This window comes from Manis javanica, chromosome 1, assembly GCF_040802235.1.
Source record: "Manis javanica isolate MJ-LG chromosome 1, MJ_LKY, whole genome shotgun sequence".
Lineage (NCBI taxonomy): Eukaryota > Metazoa > Chordata > Mammalia > Pholidota > Manidae > Manis > Manis javanica.
The window spans coordinates 19,962,775-19,986,727 of NC_133156.1; the positions used below are offsets into that span (position 1 = coordinate 19,962,775).

Here is a 23,953-nt window from a genome sequence, read left to right on the forward strand (position 1 = left end):
CTCACTGGCTACATGAGCTTCCAAATAAACAAAATCCAAGCTGCAAAGCTTTCGAGGAAGAAGGGCCATTCAAAACGAGATTCGGGAGAGAGAATATCAGCATCCAGATCATGTTTATCAGACCCTGAAACGGAATATTACTGCCGCACAGCCCTCGTGATTTTCAGCTGAGCTATTTTTATGCCACTTCACTTTTTAAAAAAATCAACAGGAAGTCATTGCTAATGTGTCATTTATATGCCTTTCCTAATAGAGCTGTAAGCCAAAGAGTTAGAAGTTAAAACATCTTATCCATTTAGTAGGTTGGTTACCATATATCAAAGTCAATAGTTAGTGAGGTTAAGCTATTCATATATTATAGGTGTTCATTTAAAATTTTCCAATCGGTTATTATTAAAGCTAAAATTTCAGATCTTAATATATTGCACCATAAGTTTTTTTTAGCACAAACATAATGACTAACAAATGAATTGCAGAATTTTTCTTTAATACTCTATTTTTCTCTACATAAAATCAGCTATGGCTTTGCTTCCAAGATCATTCAACTCCCATCTTTTTTTCTCCCAAGAGTCAACATCTTGTCCCCTTCAATGTTAATTATTAAGACTTTAAAGAGCAAAAGGCGTAAGGGAGAATGAAGAAAACTTGTATTCATTTAGTCACTTACAACTATCACAGAAGCTGTACTAGGAAAAAAATAATAGAATTGTTAGGAGTATAGCAGTGGAGAGTTTATCGGACATTGTAGTTTTATAGTCTTCAGGGTAATAGGTATTGATCTATCACAATATTAGTAGACACCCTAGTCATTTGATGGCATGTAATATAATTTGTCTCCAAATTCTGCTATGATTTCACCACTGCTTTTCTTGTTAGCTCTGAGTTTTCATTTTCATCTGGAACCATAACTCTCTTAGTTATGAAGACTGCCTGGGCCCTGGTTCGGAGCGTTCAAACCCACGGTTATTACGGAAGATCTCTGTGCCCAGACACGAAAACACATAGGCGCTGGGTTGACATGCTTTACTTCAGGGTGATCCACATCTTAATATCTTTACTCTGGAAAACCAAGTAAAAAATAAAAGATTCAATTCTCAGGGACATTCTCTCTCACCTGACACGGGAAAATTTCTTTATGCTTTCTGTTGCTAAATTCCCTCATTCCTCGCTGTAAGTCAGCAAACATTCACAGCGCCCTTACTGTGCGCAAGGCAGAGAACTCAGCACTGCAGGGAGAACTGAGACACGAGCCCAGGTCTGACTCTCCAGCCCCTTGCCTTTCTGAAGGTGTCGAGACCAGATAACCGGCCCCAAGCAAGGAAGCCTGCCCTTAAATACCTTCTGAAGGGAGAGATGGAGTGCATCAACAGACTCATAGTAATTCATAATTACAATGAAGTTAATTTCTTTACTCACTCAAGAGTAATCCTCCGTGGGCCAGTCGCTTGTAATTTCCTTCCAGAACTGAAGAATGTGTCCCAGAAGGCCCGCGGGGGCTCCTGCTGGTGCCCTGCCTGGCGTCGGGGAGGGAGGAAGCAGGGAGTGAAAAGGTTCTTTCATTCCCAGCTTTGCAGCTGGGGCCACGGTCTGCTCTGCTGATCCGTGGCCTCCGAAGAGCGCATGCGTTCCTCTAACCGTGGAGGGTCAGCCTGCAGCCTGCAGCCAGGAGATGGGGAAGAGGTGAAATGAGTCATTTGATTTCATAAAAACTCGGGAAATATTTTATTTTCTCTCCAGATCGAGAATATCTACTTAATATAAACTTTTATCTGCATTGCCTTTTCCGCAGACCCAGGATTCTGAACTTCTGTATAAGCTGGGAGTGTCAGTAAATCCTTAGGCGGTCAGGTTCCTCTGTAAAACGAGAAGGTGGGTAACACGTTCCTGAAGTGCCTTCCAGTTGAGAACAGGTACGATTTTTACATCGACAGATTTAAAAGGGACTCACACTTGACTGTTAAGAAAAAGAATATAAAAATGTTATTTTCATATTTTCCTGTTGGCCTTTTCCCGATCATTTAAAATTGCTTATTGTATATATTGAGCCCATTTTTGCATTTATTATTAGCCTTTTTAATCACTTTTTCGTTAGCCTTTACTTATCATTTAAAATTGCTTATTGTTATTTATTGATCTCATTTTTGTGGTTATTATTCCTTCCGTTAAGACCCCTGGATTAAAATAAGCAAGAATTTAAAAGTTAATATCACCTTCCAAAATTTTAGATACACACAGATACACACACGCAGCCTATGTATGATGCAGCGCGGAAACAAAAGCCCAACTGGTACTTAATTAACTCCAGAGGTTCTCAAACTTTAGCAGGCATTAGAATCAATCCCTAATTCGACAGGTAAAGCTGAGTGCAAGAATTAAGGTTTTGAAAAATTTCCAAACAATACTGATGCTGCTAGTCCAGGACTACGTGCTGAGGACGGCTGCTTTTTAGCCCAAGTGCCAGGAGACAGGGTCCCGGTGTCTGTTCTCTCCAGTCCCTTGGTTATGATGAGCCTCGGGCAATCGTTTCCGCTCTACTCTTTGTCAATTGTCAGCAGTTCCTGATGATGTGACATTTTCTTTATATCAAAGCACCTTCCACCTATGCCTAATCAATTGCCTACTGATTTCTCTGTTTCCTCAACTATTTCCTTGAAAGGATTTCAAGTCACCTTAAAACTTGCATGTTAATACCTAGCATGACATTTTTCCTTTGTTTCACTTTCTTTGTAGATTAGGAACACCACAGAGCATAGCCTTCTTTATCTCTCAGCCATTATGGTCTAAAAGTCTTTGCAGAAGCCCTGCGCTGTCCAGAACGCAAAATAAATGTGAGAATGTGAGGCCATTCGAGTCAGGGTAGTGAGGCAGTGTCAGTGGTGCATTCAGCTAAGGCTCAGCCAGGTCTGGCATAGCACCTGTTATGCCAAGTTTCCATCGTTGCCTTAAGCAGGATATGAGCCTAAGATTGTAGAAGGAAGGATTCTGTTTAATACATTTATTTTCTGGTATTTCAGACCTCAGTTCTTAGTAGCACAGAAGCAGTTTTGAACACCTAACTGCAGGAAATGCTCTTCAATTAATATTCTTTAGAATCAATATGTTCTCAGGTTCCTGTCTTCTAAGATGGATCTAGAAAGTACATTTTTCCGGTAAGTTTGTGGTTTAGCACATAAAGAGGAAGAAAGGGTATTTGTTTGTATGAAATAAAATCCATGATGTTTAAAAAAGATACTTACATGACTTTCTTAAAAGGCTGATACCTATGCTAGAGGTATAAGTGTATATACATAGCTTACTCTCCTGTCACCGCCAATAGGAGGAACTGAGCCTAATGTCTTGTTAGAGTGCCAGCACTGAAACAAAACAATTCTAAGGACTTATTTGGAGGCTGTCTTTCAAGATGATGGAGCAAGTTTCATTCCTCTGTGGTCTGCCCTTCCTTCCCCCTCCCTTCCCTGTGCATAGAGAGGGTAGGGGAGGCCGCTGCTGGCGGGGAGACTGAAGGTGGTGGGGTAATTTCACCCTGGTACTGAAGAGCTCCCAGCTGCATTTGCAAACAGTCTTGCTGAAACAGCCACTTATCCCAGTTCTTCCCCCAGTGGCCCTCCCAGGTACTAAGCCATTTCTTTCCCAGTCATGGTTATATATGACAGGTATTTAAACTTCCTGTATTTTTGCAGTATGTGGTGTATGTGTATCTGGTAACTGTCATTATGTTTTAAGCCTCACTATCTAGATGTTGCCCTCCATCCAAGAGTTCCAAAATCCTTTTCATCTAGTGCTTCTGAATTAGAATGTTCCGTTTAACTTAATCCATTCAATAGACCTTCAAGTCTTCCTTTAAAATAGGTTGAATTTGTTAAATAATTTTTGTTTGACGCTACTCACCTAGTGACATCCTTGACACTCACATTTCCAGAAAAATCTATTATTATTATATCTTACTAAAGAGATTTCAATGTCACACAAAACTTACTCAGCACATTACCTTGACTCTGGTGGTGCTGTGAATTATTACTGTGGGCAAAAGCTATAATATTACACCATGACTTTTATCAGTATACAGCTGTGGTGACCTAAACATTTATTTTTCTATATTTCTTGTATTTTTCTTTTTATTCTTTATTTAGACTGAAGCACTGGAGCGGCCATCCTTTTTGTAAGTGTGAATATCCTTATTTCTATTGTCATTTATAATGTAAAGATAAATACCTCCTAATTAGATACCCTGACCGGGATCTAATGCCAAAGGTATGTATTATTTATTGATAGAGCGGATAACGTTACGTGACTCTCGTGAACCGATCTGCATCATGATCTTGCTGTTGTTTTAAATTTTACTTTCTGTTTAATGTAACTTTGAGCTAATACAGATGTTATTTGCTTTCCGTTTTTCATTAGGTATTCAGGTCAAGAAGATAACAGATCTCCTGCTAGAACTCGGCTTGAAAGCTGAACTCTTCTGAGGAGCTTCCAAGAACTGGATGTCCTCGAGGCTGAAGCTGCTCTTCTTCCCAGTTTGGTAAATCCAGCTTAGACTTCTTGAGATTGGCGGTGTACTCAGGTGCTCTTACTGAGGGGCTGCTGAGAAAATACACTTTAGCGACTGCACCCCCAGGTCTCAGGCAGCAGAGAGTGGGCACCCCCAGCTACGGGGGGAGGCAGGAGCAGAGAAGGGGGGAGCCCTGACACCCAGGGATCTTAGGGTCCTGCTATTGCAGGGGACACAGTTGTGGGGACCCGCAGAGGTGGCTGCTGAGAGTGACACTCTCTAGGAATGAATCAGAGTGAGGTCCCTCAAGTGCCCGTCGCGTGAAGCATTGTGGGAGCTCATGGCCTTAAAAACCAAATATGCACCGGAGGGATGAGCTTGTGCTAGAGCAAACATTCTTTATAAAAAGTCACTGTTTTAAATCTACAGTTTAACATAGAATTTAAAACAATTGGTAGGGTTGATTCATAGCCACTCCTAGGAAAGGAAGGAGTGGATTGTAAATCCTGTGAGAACAGGACCCTGTGTCTCTCCTGTGTGGTTATATTCTCAGTATATAGGAAAGTTCCTGGCACATAGTAGGTGCTTGTTGTTTTTCAGCAAAACAGGATGAATACACACATAAGAAGGGACAATAAACCTGTATAGTTTTATGTAGTTCTGAGTCTCAGCCAAGAGCCTCTCCATGAGTCCAAACTCTGCTTACCTATAGCTTCACAATAGGAGAGGTCTGAGAGTTTGTGGGAGAAAACGGCAAGCATTTGTCACTTTCATTTTAAATATGTTCTAAAAAACACTTAAACAGACATCCAGCCTGGACAAAGTGAAGTTAAGTTTCAAAAGTGAGATACAAAAATGTAAACCAAAGTGCTTGGTAATATATATTATTTTGCGAAACATCCTAAAAACTCCAACAAACTGATCAATTTATAAAATACAATTTAAATGTGTCATGGTAAGGTATTATATGAAAGAGCATAGTCATTCAGACTTCTGGAACATTCTACAAATAAACTAAACAAGTCAAAGACAGTAATAGGATCCAGATTTAAGAGTACGTTAGATGCGTATTTAGAAAGCCACTGAGGAAATGAGAGTTTGGGGGGTTTATGCCTATTTCTGTTCTGAAGAAGTGTTATGAAGTCTAAGGTCATGGCGCTCACCGCCCGACATGCCAGTAAGTTGAGGGGCAAGGGGTTGGGGCATGGAAAGTGACTTTATTTGGAGAGCCAGAAGACCACGAAGACTGTGGACTAATGTCCTAAAGCCCCATCTTCTTGGGGCTGATTGCAAGCTTCTTTTCTGCCAGGGAAAGGGGGAGCAGCTTGCGAGCTGGCTGGGGAGTGACTGAAGCCCGCAGACACCGGGCGCCAGCGAGAGTCAGAAGAGAGCTGAGAAACTCCGTGTTCTGGGTTAGTTGACTCTCCCTGACCCAGGGCTGGTCACAATGTTCCTAAACTGTCTAACAAGGAATCATTATGTTCATACATATCTCCCCATCTGCTGGAGGGGGGGCACGTTTGGGATAAGGAGCTGTTTACAAAAATCTCGCACTGTAAGCCAAATTCTTTCGGATGATGATCAAGCCTGCATGCAGGGCTGCAGGGCTGAGCAGAAGCCCTTGTCCTTTTATTTTCCTTTTGGCCCAAAGATAAAAGCAGCAGAGGAAACAAAAAGAGTGTGGGGGCAGAGATGCGAAGCTTTTTCTATCTGTTACAGAAGTTCCTATGTAATTATAGTAAAGTAATTCCTATTTATTATACAAAGAGAATGTAATGAATTTCAATTCTTAACTTATAAGATTTTTCCAAAGATAACATGTAATGTATATCCCCCCAAGGAATATAACAACATTCAGAAAAAAAAATTGGTGTGCAATTCTGTTTTTTCATAACTCAGATCCCTCTCTCTCCCCAAAAGTGCAGTTTCAAAGTGGAAAACGGAGAGAGAGTGATATATGGGTTATGTAGAAAAAAAAAACTTATTTAGCAGTCTTTCTGACTAATGATTTAAATCAAAATTCAAATGAATATGTTTAAATCACTTCTGCCCAGAAACACCCTTAGAATACATGGCAGCAGGTTTTTAATTCACTCGTAATGGTTGGAATCTGCATTTTACTTAAAACACAGAAACAATTGCTATTGTTGAGCTGACAGATGGTTAATTTTCGACAGACTGCATTTTATTAATTCAAGAAGGAGGGCATATCAGTGCATCCCAACGTAGCTGTGGGACATGTCCAGTCCTGTCCTGGCTTCAGAACTTTTTTATTTGTTTCTCCCAGTGGGATTTAATTCTTTTGGAGTGTTTCCCCTTCGCTATGACTTTGATATTTGCTTGAAAAAAAACAGAAACTTGAGACAGGATTTCAGAAGTTTCTATACTGGTTATTCCTCTTGACTTACTGACAAAACAAATTTGTTTTTCCTGTATTTCTTCAGGAAAAAGATAAAAAACCAGCTTCCTACAAAGCAAAGACAAATCAAAAAGGGTTCGATTCTAGTGGGATGAAATATCGACAGTGGATTCCAAGCAAGCAAACAGAAACAAAACACATCTATTATTTTCATTGGCTCAGCTATTGCTCAGAGTATCCTTTATTTCCAATTTCCAAATTCCAAATTATAAAGTGCACATTATTCATTGCTGTTTATTTGAAGTTGTTTTCATTCCCTGGGTAAATAAATTTCCTGGGTGCTTTCTCGAAAGATCGGCGTAACAACCCACTGTTAGACTGAGCCCTCTGGTTTAGTGGTTTCCTTTCTCTCCCTCCAGCCTGAGTTACAAACTCTCCATTTCTCTTTTTTAATTCAGCCACTGTTTCTGCCATCTTCAGTAAAACTTTATAATTCATTCTAAATGAATTCTCTTGGATTTGAAAGCCGAAATAACTCATAATTCCAGCTGTGTATCTTCTATATTCATTGTAATTGTAAAGAATTGTCCCAGAAAATTTCTGCTTGAAAAACTGATCATTGTAATGCTATTTCCAGCACAAATCTAGGATTTTTAATCACCATTGTGCTTTTCTTCTCCCAGGTAAGTTAACATAGGGAGGAAAGCATTATGGAATCTATGAAAAAGCAGCCCTACTCAGTTAAGTAAACTACTGACTGAAATTATTCATTTCCAATAATATCAAGAAGTAATACATTGCTGCACAAATCAATCATTTCTGATTTTCTGGAAAGCAGAAGTTTGTTCCTACTGAGAAAATGTCTCCTTAGTCAGGAAGCAAGAAACAAAGCAGTAGATGCTGAATAAGGGTGGAGAGATGATTTCACAAACATTGGTATCAGTCTGAGAGGTGAGCTTTTAAATTAGGGAAGGAGAGTAGGAATTTGGTCACGAAACCCAACACACCACTTGAGTAAACAAAAATGAAGCTTAACTGCAATGTACATTATTATGTTAAGTCCAGCATTTAGCGAATCCGAGTAAATAATATTATATCTATATAATTAAATGGTCAAAGTTTGATTAATTTGCTAGGTTAACAGAATCCAACTTGATCTTTCCGTTGTTCTAGGTCTATCGTGAGACTATTGCCTGACCAGGAGGAAAAAGGGTAAGCATTTCATTTTAACAAAGGAAATGTAATTTCTGGATAAACTCTTGTTGTTCATTTATAAATAGGTCTTCTTTATGAATCACATGGTGAAGTCAATGGTCCTCAAAGAACCTACATTGAATAGATGACTTCATGTCATAATGTATAGGGACATTTTATCCCAGTTTATGCTGTAAGAACAACATAGGAGGAATCTAGTAAAGATCAACATTTGTGTTGGCATACACAGTAAATCAGTCTGTCCGTGATGTGTCTTAATGTGCTGTGACTGCTCTTAACTACCAACTATTCTATCCTGTGCTGACCAGTACAGTAGTTGCTAGTTACATGTGACTATATAAATTAAATTAAATTAAATTAAAATTCAGTTCTGCACTTGTAGCCTTGCTACATTTCAGATGCTCAGTAGCTTGCTCTGGTGCTCATTACATACTGGACAGTGCAGCACAGGACATTTCCATCACTGCAGAAGGTTCTAGTGGACAGTGCCGTGGATTTGGTCCTGTAACTTGCCATGATGATTTACGTCTTTAATTATGACTTTTTCTTATCGAGCCATTAATATTGTGTCTGACAGGAAATTTAGGAATTCCAGAGAAGCCAAGTGAATTCAACTATAATTGGCTAAGCCCATAATGCACAGGTAACTACCGAATATTCGCTACTTATTGTTAGTGTGTTTCTAAGCACATAAACATTTTACACAAAAATGCAGCATACTACATTTGCTGTTTTTTACTTTATCTCAGAAAATATATTATGAACATTTGTGTTATTTTTAAATCTACGTTGTTTCACATAGCTGCATAATAGTTATTCAGGCTATTGCTATTTTTTGAAGAAAGCTATGATCACTTTCTTAGTATACATCCTGGGACTAGAATTCATGGTATTAATTTATTTCTGCATCTTCACTTACAGTAACTGAATTTTGAAAGAGAGAGAAGCCCGAACTCAAGCGACTTCACCTCGATAGGACAGGTGTCTGCCCTCCATTAATGGAATGACCTCCAAGTACCCTTCAGCCTTTCAGGTCTAAGAATTTTTTTCAGTGAATGCCAAAATCTGAAGTTACCAAAAAGGAAGAAAGAAAAAAGCCCATAGGCTTGAGAAATCATTTTAAGACATTAGTGTGTTTCCTCTCTCGTGTATTACAGTGAGTTCTGAAATTTGCAGGCTGCGCAGGTGCTAAGATATGACCACAGGGTGTCAGCAGCACACCACGAGCTTTATGTGGGGGAGCTTTGCGAAGTTGCCATGGGCGGGGTCTGGAGAAAGGCGAAGGCCAAGTCCTTCCAACCAGAGGATCTTCGAGAGACAATGGCGTGGGGTCACGGCCATGAAGTTCCTCCTTCCCGGGAACAAGCAAACTCCTGGGGGAGGGAGGAATCCGAGAAGGGGAGGTTAACCTCTCAAAAAAGAGCACATGTCAGTGCGAACAGCTTTAGGACTCATTGCTGCTATAAAGTAAAGGTTCTATGTTTGAGATTTCTATCCCCATAGAATTTTCTCAAATGCACACTATATAAATTCTTTGGGTCAGATGGTTCCAAGAGTAATCAAAAAGGCATAACAAATCTACAAGGTTTAGATTTTTTACTTATTTCTGTCTTTAGCATGACAAACTGTTTTTCTAAAAATCTAAGTTGAGAATGAGAACTGTCATTTGTGTGACCACTGCTGGCATTATTAATTTATAGATTATCAATAAAAGGATCGAGGTAACATAAAACAGATTTTACAAATTTCTGTGATTTACTGGCAGAAGGATCTAATTAACAAAAATATTAATAAGCAGACAATGTTAATAAGTGGCTGCTGGAGTCAATTGGACTCCTGTGTGGTGTTCATTGAGACCATCAAAGACACAGGCAGCTGATGTGGGAATATCATAACATTTTCAATTAGAGATTGAGATAATTGGAGATAAATGTAAAACACAGGAAATCTATTTCGTGGAATCAACTGTGTCATAGAACTGATGGCATAATGATTGATTTGCACAGAAAAACTGATATAAACAGGACTATTAAAAGGTACAATCAATAAGCGACAGCTAACTTTAATGATACAATCACCTCATACCAACTTGAATCTAATGAATTTTAGACCTGTGAAAGGTCACGTGAAATCCAGCTTCTTGACTTCCTCTAGTAATAGACTGATTTTCAGTAAAGGTCTGGCAACTCAAAACGTTTCCGATTACTTAAACCACAAGGGCCCCATCATCCTGCAGAAACTTGTTTGTCTCTTGGTACAAAATCTGCAGGAGACGACTACCAGAGGCCTCGACCCTGCAGTCACAGTGACCTCATTTTAGGAGTACACCTCCCAGGCAAGCACATTACTAGGGACTGACAGGTGGTAACTGAAGTCACTAGAACCTTCTGGCTCAAGTTCCTGGGAGGTTGACTCCAATAAGAGAGACAGTTCTTGTGGACTCTCTCCCAGAGCCAGGAAAATCTTGAGGGATATTTTGGACATCACAGTTGATTGCTCTCCCTTGAAGATATTGGATAAACACAGCTGAAGATTCTTGATTTGGGGGCTCCCTCTTTCTGGGATATATGTAGACTATACCATCTGTCCTGTCAATTTTTTTTTTTCTCTAACCATCTTTGTTATCCAATCTGGATACTGCTTCCAAATCTCCACAGTATGTGTTATTCCTTTTGTCTAAGCTCCAACTGCTCCCCATTTGTTCCCCGTGGTGAAAGAATCCCTAATTATGCTGCACCTTAACTGTTGTCTTCTCCTTGTCTGGCACAAATAGCTCCTTGAGGAAAAGGATTCTTTTTAATTATTGTCCCATACCCAGCTACTGCCTGGTATAAGGTTGATGCTCAAAAAATATTTGTAAGTCAGTGAATGAATAGTAGACTTTTGCTACTTTCATATATGTACTTTACTTTCATCTACAGAAAGTGCCTTTACAAATTTTAATGAAAATTTACTTCATCTGTCATGTACAGGGATCCACTTTACACTAACTGAGGATATACACTTCCCAAGAATTTTTGGCTGCTTCTCAAACTGGGTTTCCTAGATCTTTTGGTCATTTCCCCTGGAGCTATGGGATAACATGTCACAAATCACCTACCATCCCCAAACACCTATCCCTCATTTTACTATTGAGCTATGTTGTGAAATCAAATGTATACCTGAGAATGGCAGAGGCATGTCCATAAACATGCAAAATATATCCCTAAGCAGACCTCTGTCTTTAAAGAAAATTGGATCTTTCACCTTTTTATCTCTTTTTCAGCCCTGTGCTGAAAATCAACTTGACTTCATACAAATTAATGAAAACTGAAGTGTTTGGACAGGAGGTTAATTGCTAGCTACAATGAGCAAATGTAATAGATACAATGACAGCTTGTGAAATTCCAGGTAATTGCTGGCAAACAGAAAAGATTGTCTTTGTCATTTGGAGGGGGGAAGGAGTCCATTTTAATAGGACTATTGGGTTTTACAAAACCCCTAGTAAAGAATTTAGCTGTCATCCATATAGCAATTAACCTACCATCAGGATTATTTGACAGCTGGATTATTTGAGCACAGACTATTAGGCAGGAAATGCTGACAGTGATTTTTTAAGTTAAGAAAGTGTTACATATGTTCCACCAATTTTTAGACATTAAAGATGTATTTATAATTAAATGTATTGTTCACTTCTTGATATATTACCAAATACATAGTTTATGTAAAACATGCATTTAAAAACTGCTTAACTTTGTGTTCTAATCCTGTTGTTATAACAGCAAAAGTAGAATTATACATCTTACTAAAACTGCATAATTTCTGTGGGTAAAACTGCAATATTTCCAGAATTATCTCTTGCCTGGCCTTAGTGCATCTCCTTATCAATAGGTGTTGTCAAGGGGTGGAAAGTAGTCTATCTCCATATCAATAAGTGATTATAAGGGGTGGGGGTGGAGAGCGAGCCCCTGGACCAGAGAGGTGTGTGAGGTCTTTTTGCAAGGGGTAGTGAGACATGGGCGAACAGAGGTGGATGACTGTTAGTAAGCAGTAAACAGATCGCTCCCACTTTATTTCTCCTTTTGACTGAAATTGGCTTCCCTGGGCTGGGAACCTATCTGCCCCCCAGTTACACTCCACCAGACAGAGGCATGCTGCAAAGCAGAGCATTTGACCCCTGTTTGCATTTGACTCATCTGGTGCCCCAGTTAAAATGTTACCAGGGCTCCTGTGTAGCCTTTATATTCAAAGGCATAAGAATTTCCTGGTGCAAGTGGAATTGCTGCCTCCCAGTCAGTGGAAGTCGGTAATAAATGGACAGGATTTATTTTCATGTTGAACAAGATCAGTTTTGGGGCTCTGCCTGCATCTGGCACCGATTTCCAAGATGCTTTTCATCTTCCTTAACATCTGACTCCATCAAACGCTTCTTTCTGTCTGCATTGCCTATCGAATATTTCAATTATCTCATTAAAAATGCACGCCCAGTTTACTGGATGAAAAATAAAGCACACAAGATTTTTTTGTTGTTAAGATTAATCATTTCCATTCAACGTAAGTTAGATGGTAACTAACCATTTTCAAGTGGCATTTTGAATGGCCTTTGGTGTCTGCTTTAGAGATTTAGGAATGGGTGTTAAAACAAAGTGGTTTTATATGAGCATCAATGTGTGTGTGTGTGTGTGTGTGTGTGTGTGTGTGTACAGATTCTATAAAACAGTATTATTTTACCTGGCTTACAGTTGCCGACTCTACAGTGCCTGCGCTCCCTGGTTCATGGGCCCTTTTGTCCTTCCCGGCGTGGCCAGGGCCCTCCGCACCCAGCCCCTTCTCAAACCCCACCTAAAGCCGCATTCTTCGCCCCTGCCCGGCCCTGGGCCCCTGGATCTAGGGATTCCTCACCCCACGTGGCCAGGCCGCCGAGGAGCCCCCGGTTCCGGGCCTCCCCACTGTCCCCCTCGCCGTCCCAGGCCCCATCCCTGCCACCGCGTTCCTTCCTCTTACTGGGCATCACCTCCGCGTTCCTGGACCCGCTTCCCGGCCTGGCCACCGGAACCCGTCGGGGAAGACCTTCGGTGGAGACGAGCGCCCCTAAACCCCAAGCCGCCCCTCCCGCCGTGCCTGGCCACATGCACCGGGACCCCGCTGACCAGGCGCCGCTTCCGGTGCGCAGAGACCCAAGATGAGCCCAGGCGCCCCGCCAGCGTGGGCGGCGCCGGAGCCCACAGGGGGGTCCACCGGCTGCCGCCCGGCCCCGGAGCAGGCGGAGGTGCGTGAGCCGGGCCGGAGCGAGCCGCGTCCGCGGGCTGCGCAGCCCCGAGGGCCCCGCGTCGCCCTCCCGAGCCAGGGTTCTCGGGGGCGGGCCGCGAAGAGACGTTGGCGGGTGGAGTTGGCGGCTGTTGCGGGAGTGGGTTCGCGGGGCCGCCGGTTCCAGCGCCCCGGACGGCCAGGAGGGGCGCGTGTGCCGAGCGCCGCCCGCCCCGCACGCCCGGGCCGCGCAGCAGGGGCCGGTGCCGCCCGTTGGCCGCGGCGCCTCGGCCGGGCCGTGCGGGGAGAGCGGGTCGCCGTGGTGATGCGGCCCCGGGGCGCACCGGCCCGCTGCGGTTGGCATGGGAGCGGCCCGCGAGGCCCGGGAGCGCCGCCGATTGGCCTATTCAACAGACGCGGGCTCGGGGAGTGAGCAGTGCCGAGCGCAGGGTCGCAGCCGCTGGGAGCCCGGCGCCCCCTGGCCTCCCTCGGCGCCGCGCCTCCGGCCGCCGCTCCTTCCCGATCCCCGTGTGTACTTGCTGATCGTCGGAGACAGAGGCAGGGATACAAGGCGGAGAGGAGCGGGGCCCGCTGAGGTCCAGGCAGGTCCAGGGCCGCGGAGGAGCCCCTTGCCTGTCACTTGGAAGGGGACCTGCCTCCCCGCAGTGATGTACCTGGGGCCTCGGTTTGCAGGCGGGGCGGGGTGGTTAGCTAGGCGTCCCAGCAGGAAGGGCTCAGGCGTGTAGCTCCGCACTCCTGACTGACGGGGGGCTTGGAGTCCCGGCCCGGGGGCTTGGCGAGATGTCTGTTCTTCCAGCCGTCCGCCTGGTCTTAGAAGAAAGCCTCCTGAGATTCAAATCACGGCTTTGGTTCAAAGCAGCCGCGATCGCTGGTACCCTGGCTCCTGTCCTCTGGGCCCTAATAAATGCAGGGGCGAGCCTAGGGTTGGGTGCTACCCCTCCTGAGGAGTCACTGCGTCGTTGCAGCCCCGGGTTGGAAAGGGTAGACTCACCGTTGGCTTGTGTCTCCTTCGCCGAGAGCAGCGGCCTGCGGAGGCTGAGGATATGCATCGCAACAGCTCCAAGAACGGAGTCGTTTTGGCTCTAGCGTCCCGAGGGCCCGACGGCTGTCAGATGATAAGCAGAGCCCAGCTGGGCCAGGAGCCCCCGCAAAGGACGGTGCTAGGGGTGCTCACCGAGAATGGGCAGTACAGGAGGGCCTGTGGCCAGGTAATGCCTGGGAAGCTCTGGGAAAGCTGCATGTTGGGAAGGGCTGTCATGTCATGGTGGGACGTGGGTTCCTCCCGTTCTTGCCGGCCAACCCTCACGATGAGTATTCCTGAAATCTGGACAAAGGGTAAAGGCCACTCTGTCCCATTTCCCGCTAGACCTGGTGAATGATCTCTGTAATCTTTCCAGGATCAAGGAAATAGGTCTAGGAGCTGTTTGGATTAAGTATATGTAAAGTCACTTAAGTGCTGAGCTGAAAGGAAATGTAAATAGGCAGAAATGAACTACAGAACTGGGGTTCCTCCAGCTCGGAGCCGAGCGGTGTTCAGACCTATCTAGGCTGTGCCTGAAGCAATCTTGGATAACTTTGCTCTGTTTATTGACGATGGTGTTAGGATCTGGATTGGATTAGGATGGGCTAGTTTACTTTAAAAAGTGTGCTTCGAAAGTAGACAAGTCCCCAGGATGAGAAAGGGCAGTTGGGCAAACAGGTCACGGGCCATAAGGTGTTAGTTGCGTGTGCTTAACTGATCATAGGACCCCTCTTCACAGATTGAAGGTAAATTCAGACACTTGAAATGCAAATGAGGGGTTTAGATCTTTGAGAATGAATTTGCAGATAGAAAAAAGCTTCCGCAATCTGTTGTTAGACAAACTCCTCGTAGTGGTGCCTGAAGCCTGCACTGCACACCTGTAGGTGGAATGACACTGGCCATAGTCCAGTGAAATAGGCTGGCCAGGTGTCCTTTCCCTTTCATAGGTAGAAAATCTAAGAGGTTTAAGAAAGGCCCAAACTCAAAAATGGTGTGGTGGAGGCCAGATTAGAAGCCCATCATTTACTGGCCATTCAAGTTATCTGCCTTTCGGCGGCATCTGATTAGTGAGGGAAAAGTACAAAAATGATCTGTCCAAAGCTTTGGGGAAAAATGAGTGGAAGTGGTTTTTGCTTAGCAATATTTACTTTGTTATATTGTTGCATTTACTTTGTTACTGTGTCAGAGCCCTAAAGTCTATAACCGGGTTCTTTACACATTGGCTGTTAGGCCTGGGCTGCCTGGGCTCGCTTTAGCTTCATACGGGTTAGCTGACCTTTTATGTGGCTTGGAGCCACCTGTTCCCCTGCTCTACCCCCCTGCAGCCTTCTTAGGACTCTGTTTCAAATCTCCTCTTCTCTCTTTACTTCTCCAAAACCTGCACCCCCAGTCTTCCCATCCTCACTCTCAGATAATGACTTGTATTCTGTTTTCCTAAAAATAGAGAAGCTGCCAGAAGACCATTCGCACAGGCTCCACTGTGCCATGTACTCTGCTGTCCCCGCCCTGCTGTCTGACTGACACGTCGCCTCTCTTACGCAGGGTGAACCCCTCGTGTGCCGTGTACTTTTTGCCTTCTTGGTCCTTCAAGGATATCATTCCAGCAACTCTTTTTCCTCTCCTCAGTTTTCTCTACTGGATCAAACCCATATGCATACAAATATATTGCACTTTTTTTCATCTTAAAAACCTTTCAACTGCAAAGTTCTTTGCAGCAGCGGTTCCATTGGCAGCAATGTTTCTTGAGAGTCTGTCTGTCCCAGTACAGTACAGATACCATCAGGCTGTGGCTTTGGGATGTGAGGTTCGCTGCTCTGCTCACCGTGCTTAAACAGTGCCTGGCCAGGGTAGCCAGCAATTACTTGTTGAACAGAATACTCTCTGTCTCTTATTCTTCCCACATTCCTTTTTGACTCAATACTCAGTCCTGTCCTGGACGGACCCAGCAGCAATCAACATAGTGATCATCCTTTATTCCTTGAAAAAATTTCTTCTTCCTCAGCCTGGAGATCACCATCCCTGTGGTTTTCCACCTAGCTCACTGCCCTCTGCAATATCCAGGTTCTCCCTTATCCAGTCTCTAAAAGTTGAGTCCTCCAGAGCTCAGACTTTGATGTGAATCTCTATTGCCTTAGCAATCTCTTTAGATCTCTCAGCTAATGCGGTCGCTCTGCTGAGACCCACACGCTGATGCCCTCTGGTCTGGGCCTCTCAGCCTTGCAGGCCCACACACTCAGCAGCCTACTCGCCTCTCCACCAGGATCCGACAGTAGGCAGCTCAACCTTGTGCAAAACTAAGCACAGACTCTAGCCCCAGCCTGCTCTTCCCAAAATCTTCCTCATCTCAGTAAATGAAATATCCGTCCTTCCTATTATTCAGCCCCAAACTGATGCTGCTCTTGATTCTTCTTTTTCTCCCACCCCACATCTGATTTGCTGATAAAATACCATTCACTCTACTTTTTTAAATGTCTAGGTTCTCTTCACTTCTTATCCTTTACTGTTACAACACTGGCTCAAATCCCTACTGTGTCTCACCTAGAATTTGCAAGTTTCATAACAGGTCAGCTTATCTTCCTTGCTGTCTGTACCTCCGCACAGCCTGGGTAATCCTCCTAAAACATAAACGAGATAACCCCACTCCTCCGCCCAACACTCTCCAGTGGCTGCTCCCCTCTGAATAGAAGACAGTCCTTATATGGCCCGTGGTAAGGCCTGCATGATCTGGCTTCTTGTCTTTCGGGCCTCAGGCACTAGACTGCTCTCTTCCTCACTGCCTGGTCAGCGACCTGCTGTGTCTCTAAGTAACCCTCCATCATCAGACCGATGACCTCATGCTGTTCCGTCTGCACAGAATGCTGTTCCCCACCTCTGTTAGTGGACTTACTCCCCTGCCTCATCCATATCCTTGCCCAACTCTATCCTCTTTGTTGGGGCTTTCCCTAGCCACATTGTTCAAAATGACAATGTTTAAAATGCTTTGCTCCCCAAAGCACTTACTTACCATTTGATGTACTGTGTCTCTTCTTGTTTGTCTTCCCCTGACTCCCTGAACTAGAGTATAAACTCTACAGGGCAGTCTTTTGGAACATTTGCTCACTGCTAAATTCTGAACACCTAGAACAGTATCTGGCATATAGTAGAAGCTCAGTAAATATTTATTTATTGAATGTATATCTCAACCCAGGTACATATATTTATGGAGCAAAAGTCAGACTTGGTAGTAGCTTATAGTCATGGTTACCTGGTTATAGTCACTTGTGATTTTGGTCTTTTATAGTCCCTGTGATTAGTTTTTACAGTAGTACCATAAAGAATTTTTTTCTTACTAGACATAAGCCACATATTTAACTTGCTAGTTGGAAGAGAAAGTTATGGAAACACATACTAACTTGGAAGTAGCCTTAACAGTAAATACCAAGAGTGATTATAAACAATAAAATGTTAGCACAGTAGCTAGACCTAACATTTGCATAAATATAACTCAGATTCATGAAGTTGCCCACCTGCCCCGGTTCAGCTGACTTTTAGGCCATCTGACATGATGCTCTTCACGGAGGGGCACGCATGTAGTTTCTCCCTTTGTTAATGCTGTAGAGAAAAAGGAAAGGGGATAGCAATCGAGAGATTGCCCCCAGGGTGATTGCATCATGTTATGCAAAAAGATTCCACGGCTTGTAAGATAACTTGGTAGTATGAGTTTCTAAAATCATCATGCTTCTGAATAACTGGGTATAAAATGGGAATGTTATAGGGGCCTGATGGCTGGAAGTCAACTTTCAGGAGAAGGACCATAAGAACTCATAACTAGATGTCAAGAGCTTTGCTGGGTACTCAATAAAATCCTGTAATGCTATAAACGTGAATGCCAACATATAATCCCCGCCCCCCACCATATGTGGTATCTGTTTCATTTTGGAGCAGAGCTATATTTTTTCTCCTATAATCTAGAGTTCCCTTTGATAAATAAGGAGGAAGATATAAATTTTAGCTAAACTTTTCCCTAATCTCAAATGTAGACAAAGGTAAGGGAGAAGTCACACCTTGGAAGCATCAGTTTCTGAAATTAAATTGCAGACATCGATGTTTAAGATTCCTCTCATCTTCACAGCCTGTTGGTTTAAGTCACACGGGCTCACACCACCTAGATAGTCTTTGGGGTGGCCTCTAACAAATAACTGAACACTCTCCTAGGGGATCCCAGCAATCAGCTGCTTATCTGGATCAGAAAATGTCTTCCCTCTGGCTGGAAAGAAGGTGCTCTCTGACTGCGGGGTGCACGTGCCGGCCAAGCAGGGATTTGATATCTACATGGATGAGCCTCAGCAGGGGCCCAGAGGCAGCTGCCCCAGCAGAGAGGGGACGGCTTTTGGGGAGGTGTATGAAGCAGACACCAGCACAGTCAAGTCAGACCTGCACTTCCTACTGGATTTTAGCACAGGTAAGCTGACTTACCTGCGGCTGACGGAGCCCTGTAGCCATGGCTGCCCGCAGTGTTCAGTAACATCTAACTAGCAAGGGAACACTGTGTAGTAATGACCGTTTTCACAGCAGCCTGTGGAGGGTTAGTGGATGGGACAAGTTTTTAAATGAAATGTCTTACCCAATAATGTTGAATCCCTGCAGTTTCCCCTATGCTGGTAGATTCATCTCTCCATTCTCAGTGTGTGGCTGCATCAGATACTGGCACAGATGTGATAAATGTGACTGAATATGCTGAAGAAATTCATCAGTACCTTAGAGAAGCTGAAGTGAGTCTTCCCATCTCATACTTCCATTCCCAGCACCCCAGCCACTTAATAATAAGACAGCAGCAAGCTCCTGGCCACAGCCACTAGTGGATGGCATTCTCAGGACATCTAAACACACAGCTGTCTGCGAAAAACAAACAGCAGTTGTGAGGTGAGCAGTGTGCTGAGGCTATTTCTGTATGACTCAAAGGGCTTATATGTTAAGTCCTTAACCCTCAGGAATAACCCATATTGCTCACTTAAATTCGTTGCTACCTAATCACATTACAGAATCAGAATTTCACACTTTTTTGCTACATCATAGTAAAGATTTGTTTGGCTTCTGGTCAGCTTCTACCTCACCTTTGTTCATGAGATTAAAAAAAAAAATAGCCACTGTACTGTGGAGTGATCTTTCTAGTATAGCCAATGATTTAAATATCAAAACTCTGTCTCCAACAGGTAAGATACAGGCCCAAACCACACTACCTGCAGAAGCAGCCAGACATCACAGAAGGCATGCGAACCATTCTGGTAGACTGGCTGGTTGAGGTTGGTGAAGAATATAAGCTTCGCTCAGAGACCCTCTATCTGGCCGTCAACTTCCTGGACAGGTTTCTGTCGCGCATGTCTGTCCTGAGGGGGAAACTGCAGCTTGTGGGAACAGCTGCCATTCTTCTGGCTTCGTGAGTGTTCTTTCAGCTTAAATGGTTTGAATCCATGGCCTGTCAAAACACTTGATTTTCTTTTTCATTTATTGAAGAAGTGCAGTGCTTGATAATTAAAACTTATTCATGCCGCCTTTGACAAAATGACATTTTTACAGTATTTACTGAGAATTGGGATCTTAACACATGTTCCCTCTTCGATTCCGATGTGTAAGATTTATAGCAGCAAGTTCAGTAACCACGACTAGGGCAGCCAGCAGCTTAAATTCAGGATCCAGTGGAACTATTTTGTAGTGTAGGGTTTTGGCTCTATTCGAGTACAAGAAAAGTCTCCTTTAAAGAAGATTTGGGTTAAATAAAAGCCATCTTCGTGATCTAGCAGGTGACCCTTACGCACGCAGTTCATTTGGTTTCAGTGAATGAACTGTAGCTGCTTCCTACTGCCCATCACTCACAACATGCCTCCCTGTGTAGGGGAACAACTGGGGGGTAGGGGGGGGCTGCCTCTGATCAGGTGATCTGCTGGCGAGTGACAGTTTCTCTGTTCCCGTTTCAGATGTTCTCATTATTAGTGCCTAGAACCTTGCCAGAATTCCCCTATAGAAAGTAGAAATAAAAGCAAAAGCGAGAAATTGCTAACAGTGACATTCTATCATCTTTTTCTTGGATGTATAACATCATTTGCTAATTCAACAGAGAAAGCAGGGCATGACTTTTTAAAAAATCCAAGCCCTAAGGAATTTTTTTCTACCATTGCTTTCAACATATTCTTTTCCACGAAATGAGATAAGGTCGACAAGAGTTCACAGGAATTTTCCTGTATGTCGGTCATTCAGACATTCAGTGTATCAGAGGCCAAAACCTAAAATTCTCAGAAATTGTTTCTGTTGCGATGCCTAGTGGTAAGTACAACATATCCTTGTCGTAAGCCTGTTCTTCTGGAAACAAGCTCCTAAATCCTTCATGGCTCGGGCTGTTTAGTCATCTGACAGTGGGTATGTGGATACAGTAAAGAAGTCTGCAGGGGCCAGGGAGATGGCAGAGGAAGGAGACCCAGAGATTTGAAGTTTTACTTTGAAAACTCTTTGCCTTTCATAGGAAATATGAAGAAATATATCCACCTGAAGTAGATGAATTTGTCTATATAACTGATGATACTTACACAAAGCGACAGCTGTTAAGAATGGAACACCTGCTCCTGAAAGTCCTAGCTTTTGATCTGGCGGTGCCAACCACCAACCAGTTTCTCCTGCAGTACTTGCGGAGGCAGGGCGTGTGTGTCAGAACCGAGAACCTGGCCAAGGTATGCCTCCGGCCTCCCTGCATCCCCGGCACCCAGGGGGGTGGAGAGGAGCCCTTCACGACCACCCCTAGTTCTTCCTCCTTCTTGGTTCTTTGTCTTGGGCCCAGGAGACTTGTTAGCCGTGGAAGAAAGCTAATTAATCTTAAGAACACGACGGTTGATCGTGTCTGGTAGGCATGGCATGTCTAAGCACACACTCTTTTTTTTAAGACATTTGAGCTCAGAAACTGTTCTCTTGTTGGTTACAGGCCACACGCAAGACGTCTGTCTTCAGGTTACAGAGTGGGATTTGGCGGTACTGCCATCCTAACATACCAAGTCATGAAGCATTCTGTGGTCATTTTGAGTTACTGGGCTTTAGCTGAAGGCATGAAAGTATTGGTTTGGGAAATGATCCAGTGTATCTGGTATTTATATGCCATGCAAAGAATAATAAGGTTGCCTATATACATTTCCCAGTGTGTTTCTTCTAATGTGCCAAATTCTCACAGCTACTGTTCTAACATCTGAACTGCATGCATTTTTCTGATAATTAATAGCTTTTATCATAATAGGATACAATATATCATAATTCCTGATAAATTAATAGGTTTAGTATGGTCATATTTTTGCCATTGGCTGAAGGCTGTAGTCCCACTCCAGTGGCCAGAGCAATACTATTTAGCTGACCGGCATGACCTGTACTACCAGTGTCAGACAAGTAGCCCACGTACTGTGCAGGGGGGCCAGATACTCATGTGCTGAAATTTATCACGACCCAAATGTTACTCTGGTTGGGGACAGGCGTAGCAGGTTTAACCCAGTGACTGATTGTGAGCCTGCTTCTGTTCTCATCACTAGGGGAAGGTTGAACGACGAGAAGACAGTTTGTTCCCTTGGTATCTCTGGGCTTTCTTGTAAGCTTAGTCAAATTTCTAATTCCAACGAGATTTTCTCTCTGTGCTTAGTATGTCGCAGAGCTGAGCCTTCTTGAAGCCGACCCGTTCTTGAAATACCTCCCTTCGTTGATAGCTGCTGCAGCTTATTGCCTGGCAAACTACATTGTGAATAGGCACTTCTGGGTAAGAGTCTCACTACTTCTTTCTCCAGGAAATTCAAGGCCTAGGTAAATTCTGTTCAGTACCTCTGAAGGCTTAAAATGGGCTGGCGTCTTGTAAGGGAGACTTAGTTTAAGAAGGAGCGGGTTATCTTGCCAACACAGCGCTGAGTCCTTGGTCAGCAGCCCGGCTTGGATTCTGCGCCTTTGCTGCCCAGGGAGCAGAGACTGTGGAATCAAGGACATGACGCTGGCACGCTCACTCAACCTCCGTGCCCGTCCTCAGACAAGGGGGGCCTTGCAGTGTCAGCACTGACCACTTCAAGCAAGAGTGGCCGGTTTTTCCCCTCTGTGTAGATAAAATTAGGTAAAACAACCCCGGTCCAGTGCGGATGGCCAGAAAGCACACCAGCCCTTAGAGGCAGCAGGACAGAAGCATGCCTCTTGGCCCAGGAGGGCAGCACAGTTGGAAATGAGCCCCGAGATTCAGTGCTGAAAGCTCACTTTTGTGCTGAAAGAAGTGGGGCATCTACTTTTATTTCCCAGAATACTTATTTCTTATTCTGCATTTGGCTAAGGATCTTTCACATGCTATATAAATAGGGGGCTGAGGTAAGTAGAGGCTGCCTAGGGACCAGTCAAAATTCTGCTCGCAAGGGAACAGGTAAGCTGACCAGCCCCAACTTGAGCATTATAAATACACAGCATGAGCAAATTTAGAGCTCTGGCTGTTCTTCCTGATATTTTATTTCTAAAGTCTCTGAAAAAGGATTACGGTTTCTTTCGAGATGAATGTGGATACTTTCTGAGTGATGCATTTCCTTTATTTCACAGTTTTATCTTCATATTTCTGGGACCTCAGCAAGTCATATGATGCAATTGTTTTCTTTTGTCTTGATTAGCCAGATACCCTTGCTGCATTTACAGGCTATTCGCTAAGCGAAATTGTGCCTTGCCTGAGTGAGCTACACAAAGCGTGCCTTGATATACCCCATCGGCCTCAGCAAGCAATTAGGGAGAAGTATAAGGTTTCGAAGTAAGTTCCTGAAGTTTTCTTATGGAAGCTCACTATTTAAAGTTTTGATAGGCTATAGTCATGTCGAAATTAAAAAACAGAACAAACTGACTATCTGATGTTAGTCTGGAAAAATAAGGTTGCGTGCTAAGTCAAGAAAATCGGTTTGGAGAGGCCTGGGTTGTCGTTTGCCGTGGCCTGAAGGTTCTAATCCATCAGCTCATTTGTCAGCCAGCTTCCTTCCTTTCTCTTAAAACTGCTAGAAAGTTTTCTGTGGCCTAACTGGGATTTTATAAAACTTGAGTCCCGTGGCTGGGGCTGACCTTGCGCTGGGTGTCATTTCAGGTACATGCACGTGTCTCTGCTGGAACCGCCTGCAGTTCTTCCTCTGCAGTAAGTGTCAGAGCAAAAGCACCGTCACAGCTTGACGCCGGAGCACAGAACCGGGCTTCGATTTTTAGGTTTCTGCTGGTTGAGTCAACTAGTGTCTCTATAGAATAGATAACATTAAAAAAAATGTAAATGTATTTAGTTCTCTTAGATTTTAGTAGCTTGTACTATAGTGTAATATTTTTAAAGAATAAACAACTTGCCTTATGACCATGTGTTAGACTTACTCACTGATCGGCGTGGCTGACACACTTGCCTGGAAGTTTGTTGAGAGTATTATAAAGGTCGTCTCTACTTCAAGAGCCCTTCTATGTTGGCTTATAGATTTGGTGCACTGTTAGGGTTAAGAAGCATTCTGAGGAATCCTGAGCCATTCCTGATTAGTAAGTGGCTCCCCTGAGACTTTTCCCTTCCTCTCTTCTCTCTTCCCGTAGCTCTCCATAAATCAGCAAAGGAAGGGACTCCAGGGTAGACAGA

At 43.7% G+C, this 23,953-nt stretch overlaps 2 protein-coding genes and 1 long non-coding RNA gene across 7 annotated transcripts in view; 2 read left to right on the plus strand and 1 right to left on the minus strand.

Annotated features, from left to right (window-relative positions):
- SPART (spartin) overlaps positions 1-12,171 on the minus strand; it is a 65,673-nt gene extending 53,502 nt beyond the window's left edge. The window contains exon 1 of one of the 3 annotated variants that reach the window (XM_073229325.1): positions 12,159-12,171. The gene's annotated coding sequence lies outside the window, so the exon portion shown is untranslated. Of the gene's footprint in view, positions 1-1,416; positions 1,653-12,158 lie in introns of those variants that run through there. The other 2 variants (XM_037012216.2, XM_037012235.2) reach the window with 2 other exon arrangements.
- LOC118971126 (uncharacterized) lies at positions 5,801-11,681 on the plus strand. The gene is made up of 4 exons (XR_005059410.2): positions 5,801-5,904; positions 8,025-8,063; positions 8,644-8,709; positions 8,988-11,681. It is a non-coding gene; the product is annotated as an uncharacterized lncRNA (long non-coding RNA).
- A 900-nt stretch (positions 12,172-13,071) lies between the features above and the next one.
- On the plus strand, positions 13,072-23,686 carry CCNA1 (cyclin A1). Of its 3 annotated transcripts, none has more exons than XM_037012207.2 (9): positions 13,072-13,314; positions 14,336-14,521; positions 18,529-18,775; positions 18,961-19,085; positions 19,527-19,750; positions 20,831-21,035; positions 21,983-22,096; positions 22,974-23,107; positions 23,432-23,686. In XM_037012207.2, exons 1-9 carry the CDS (start codon positions 13,228-13,230, stop codon positions 23,481-23,483), a joined length of 1,374 nt encoding a protein of 457 aa, XP_036868102.2. In that variant the 5' UTR covers positions 13,072-13,227; the 3' UTR covers positions 23,484-23,686. The 3 variants fall into 3 exon arrangements, with proteins under 3 accessions (XP_036868102.2, XP_036868095.2, XP_073085468.1); XM_037012200.2 differs by lacking the exon at positions 13,072-13,314 and adding an exon at positions 13,460-13,894; XM_073229367.1 differs by lacking the exon at positions 13,072-13,314 and adding an exon at positions 13,828-13,962.
- The last annotated feature ends 267 nt before the right edge of the window (positions 23,687-23,953 follow it).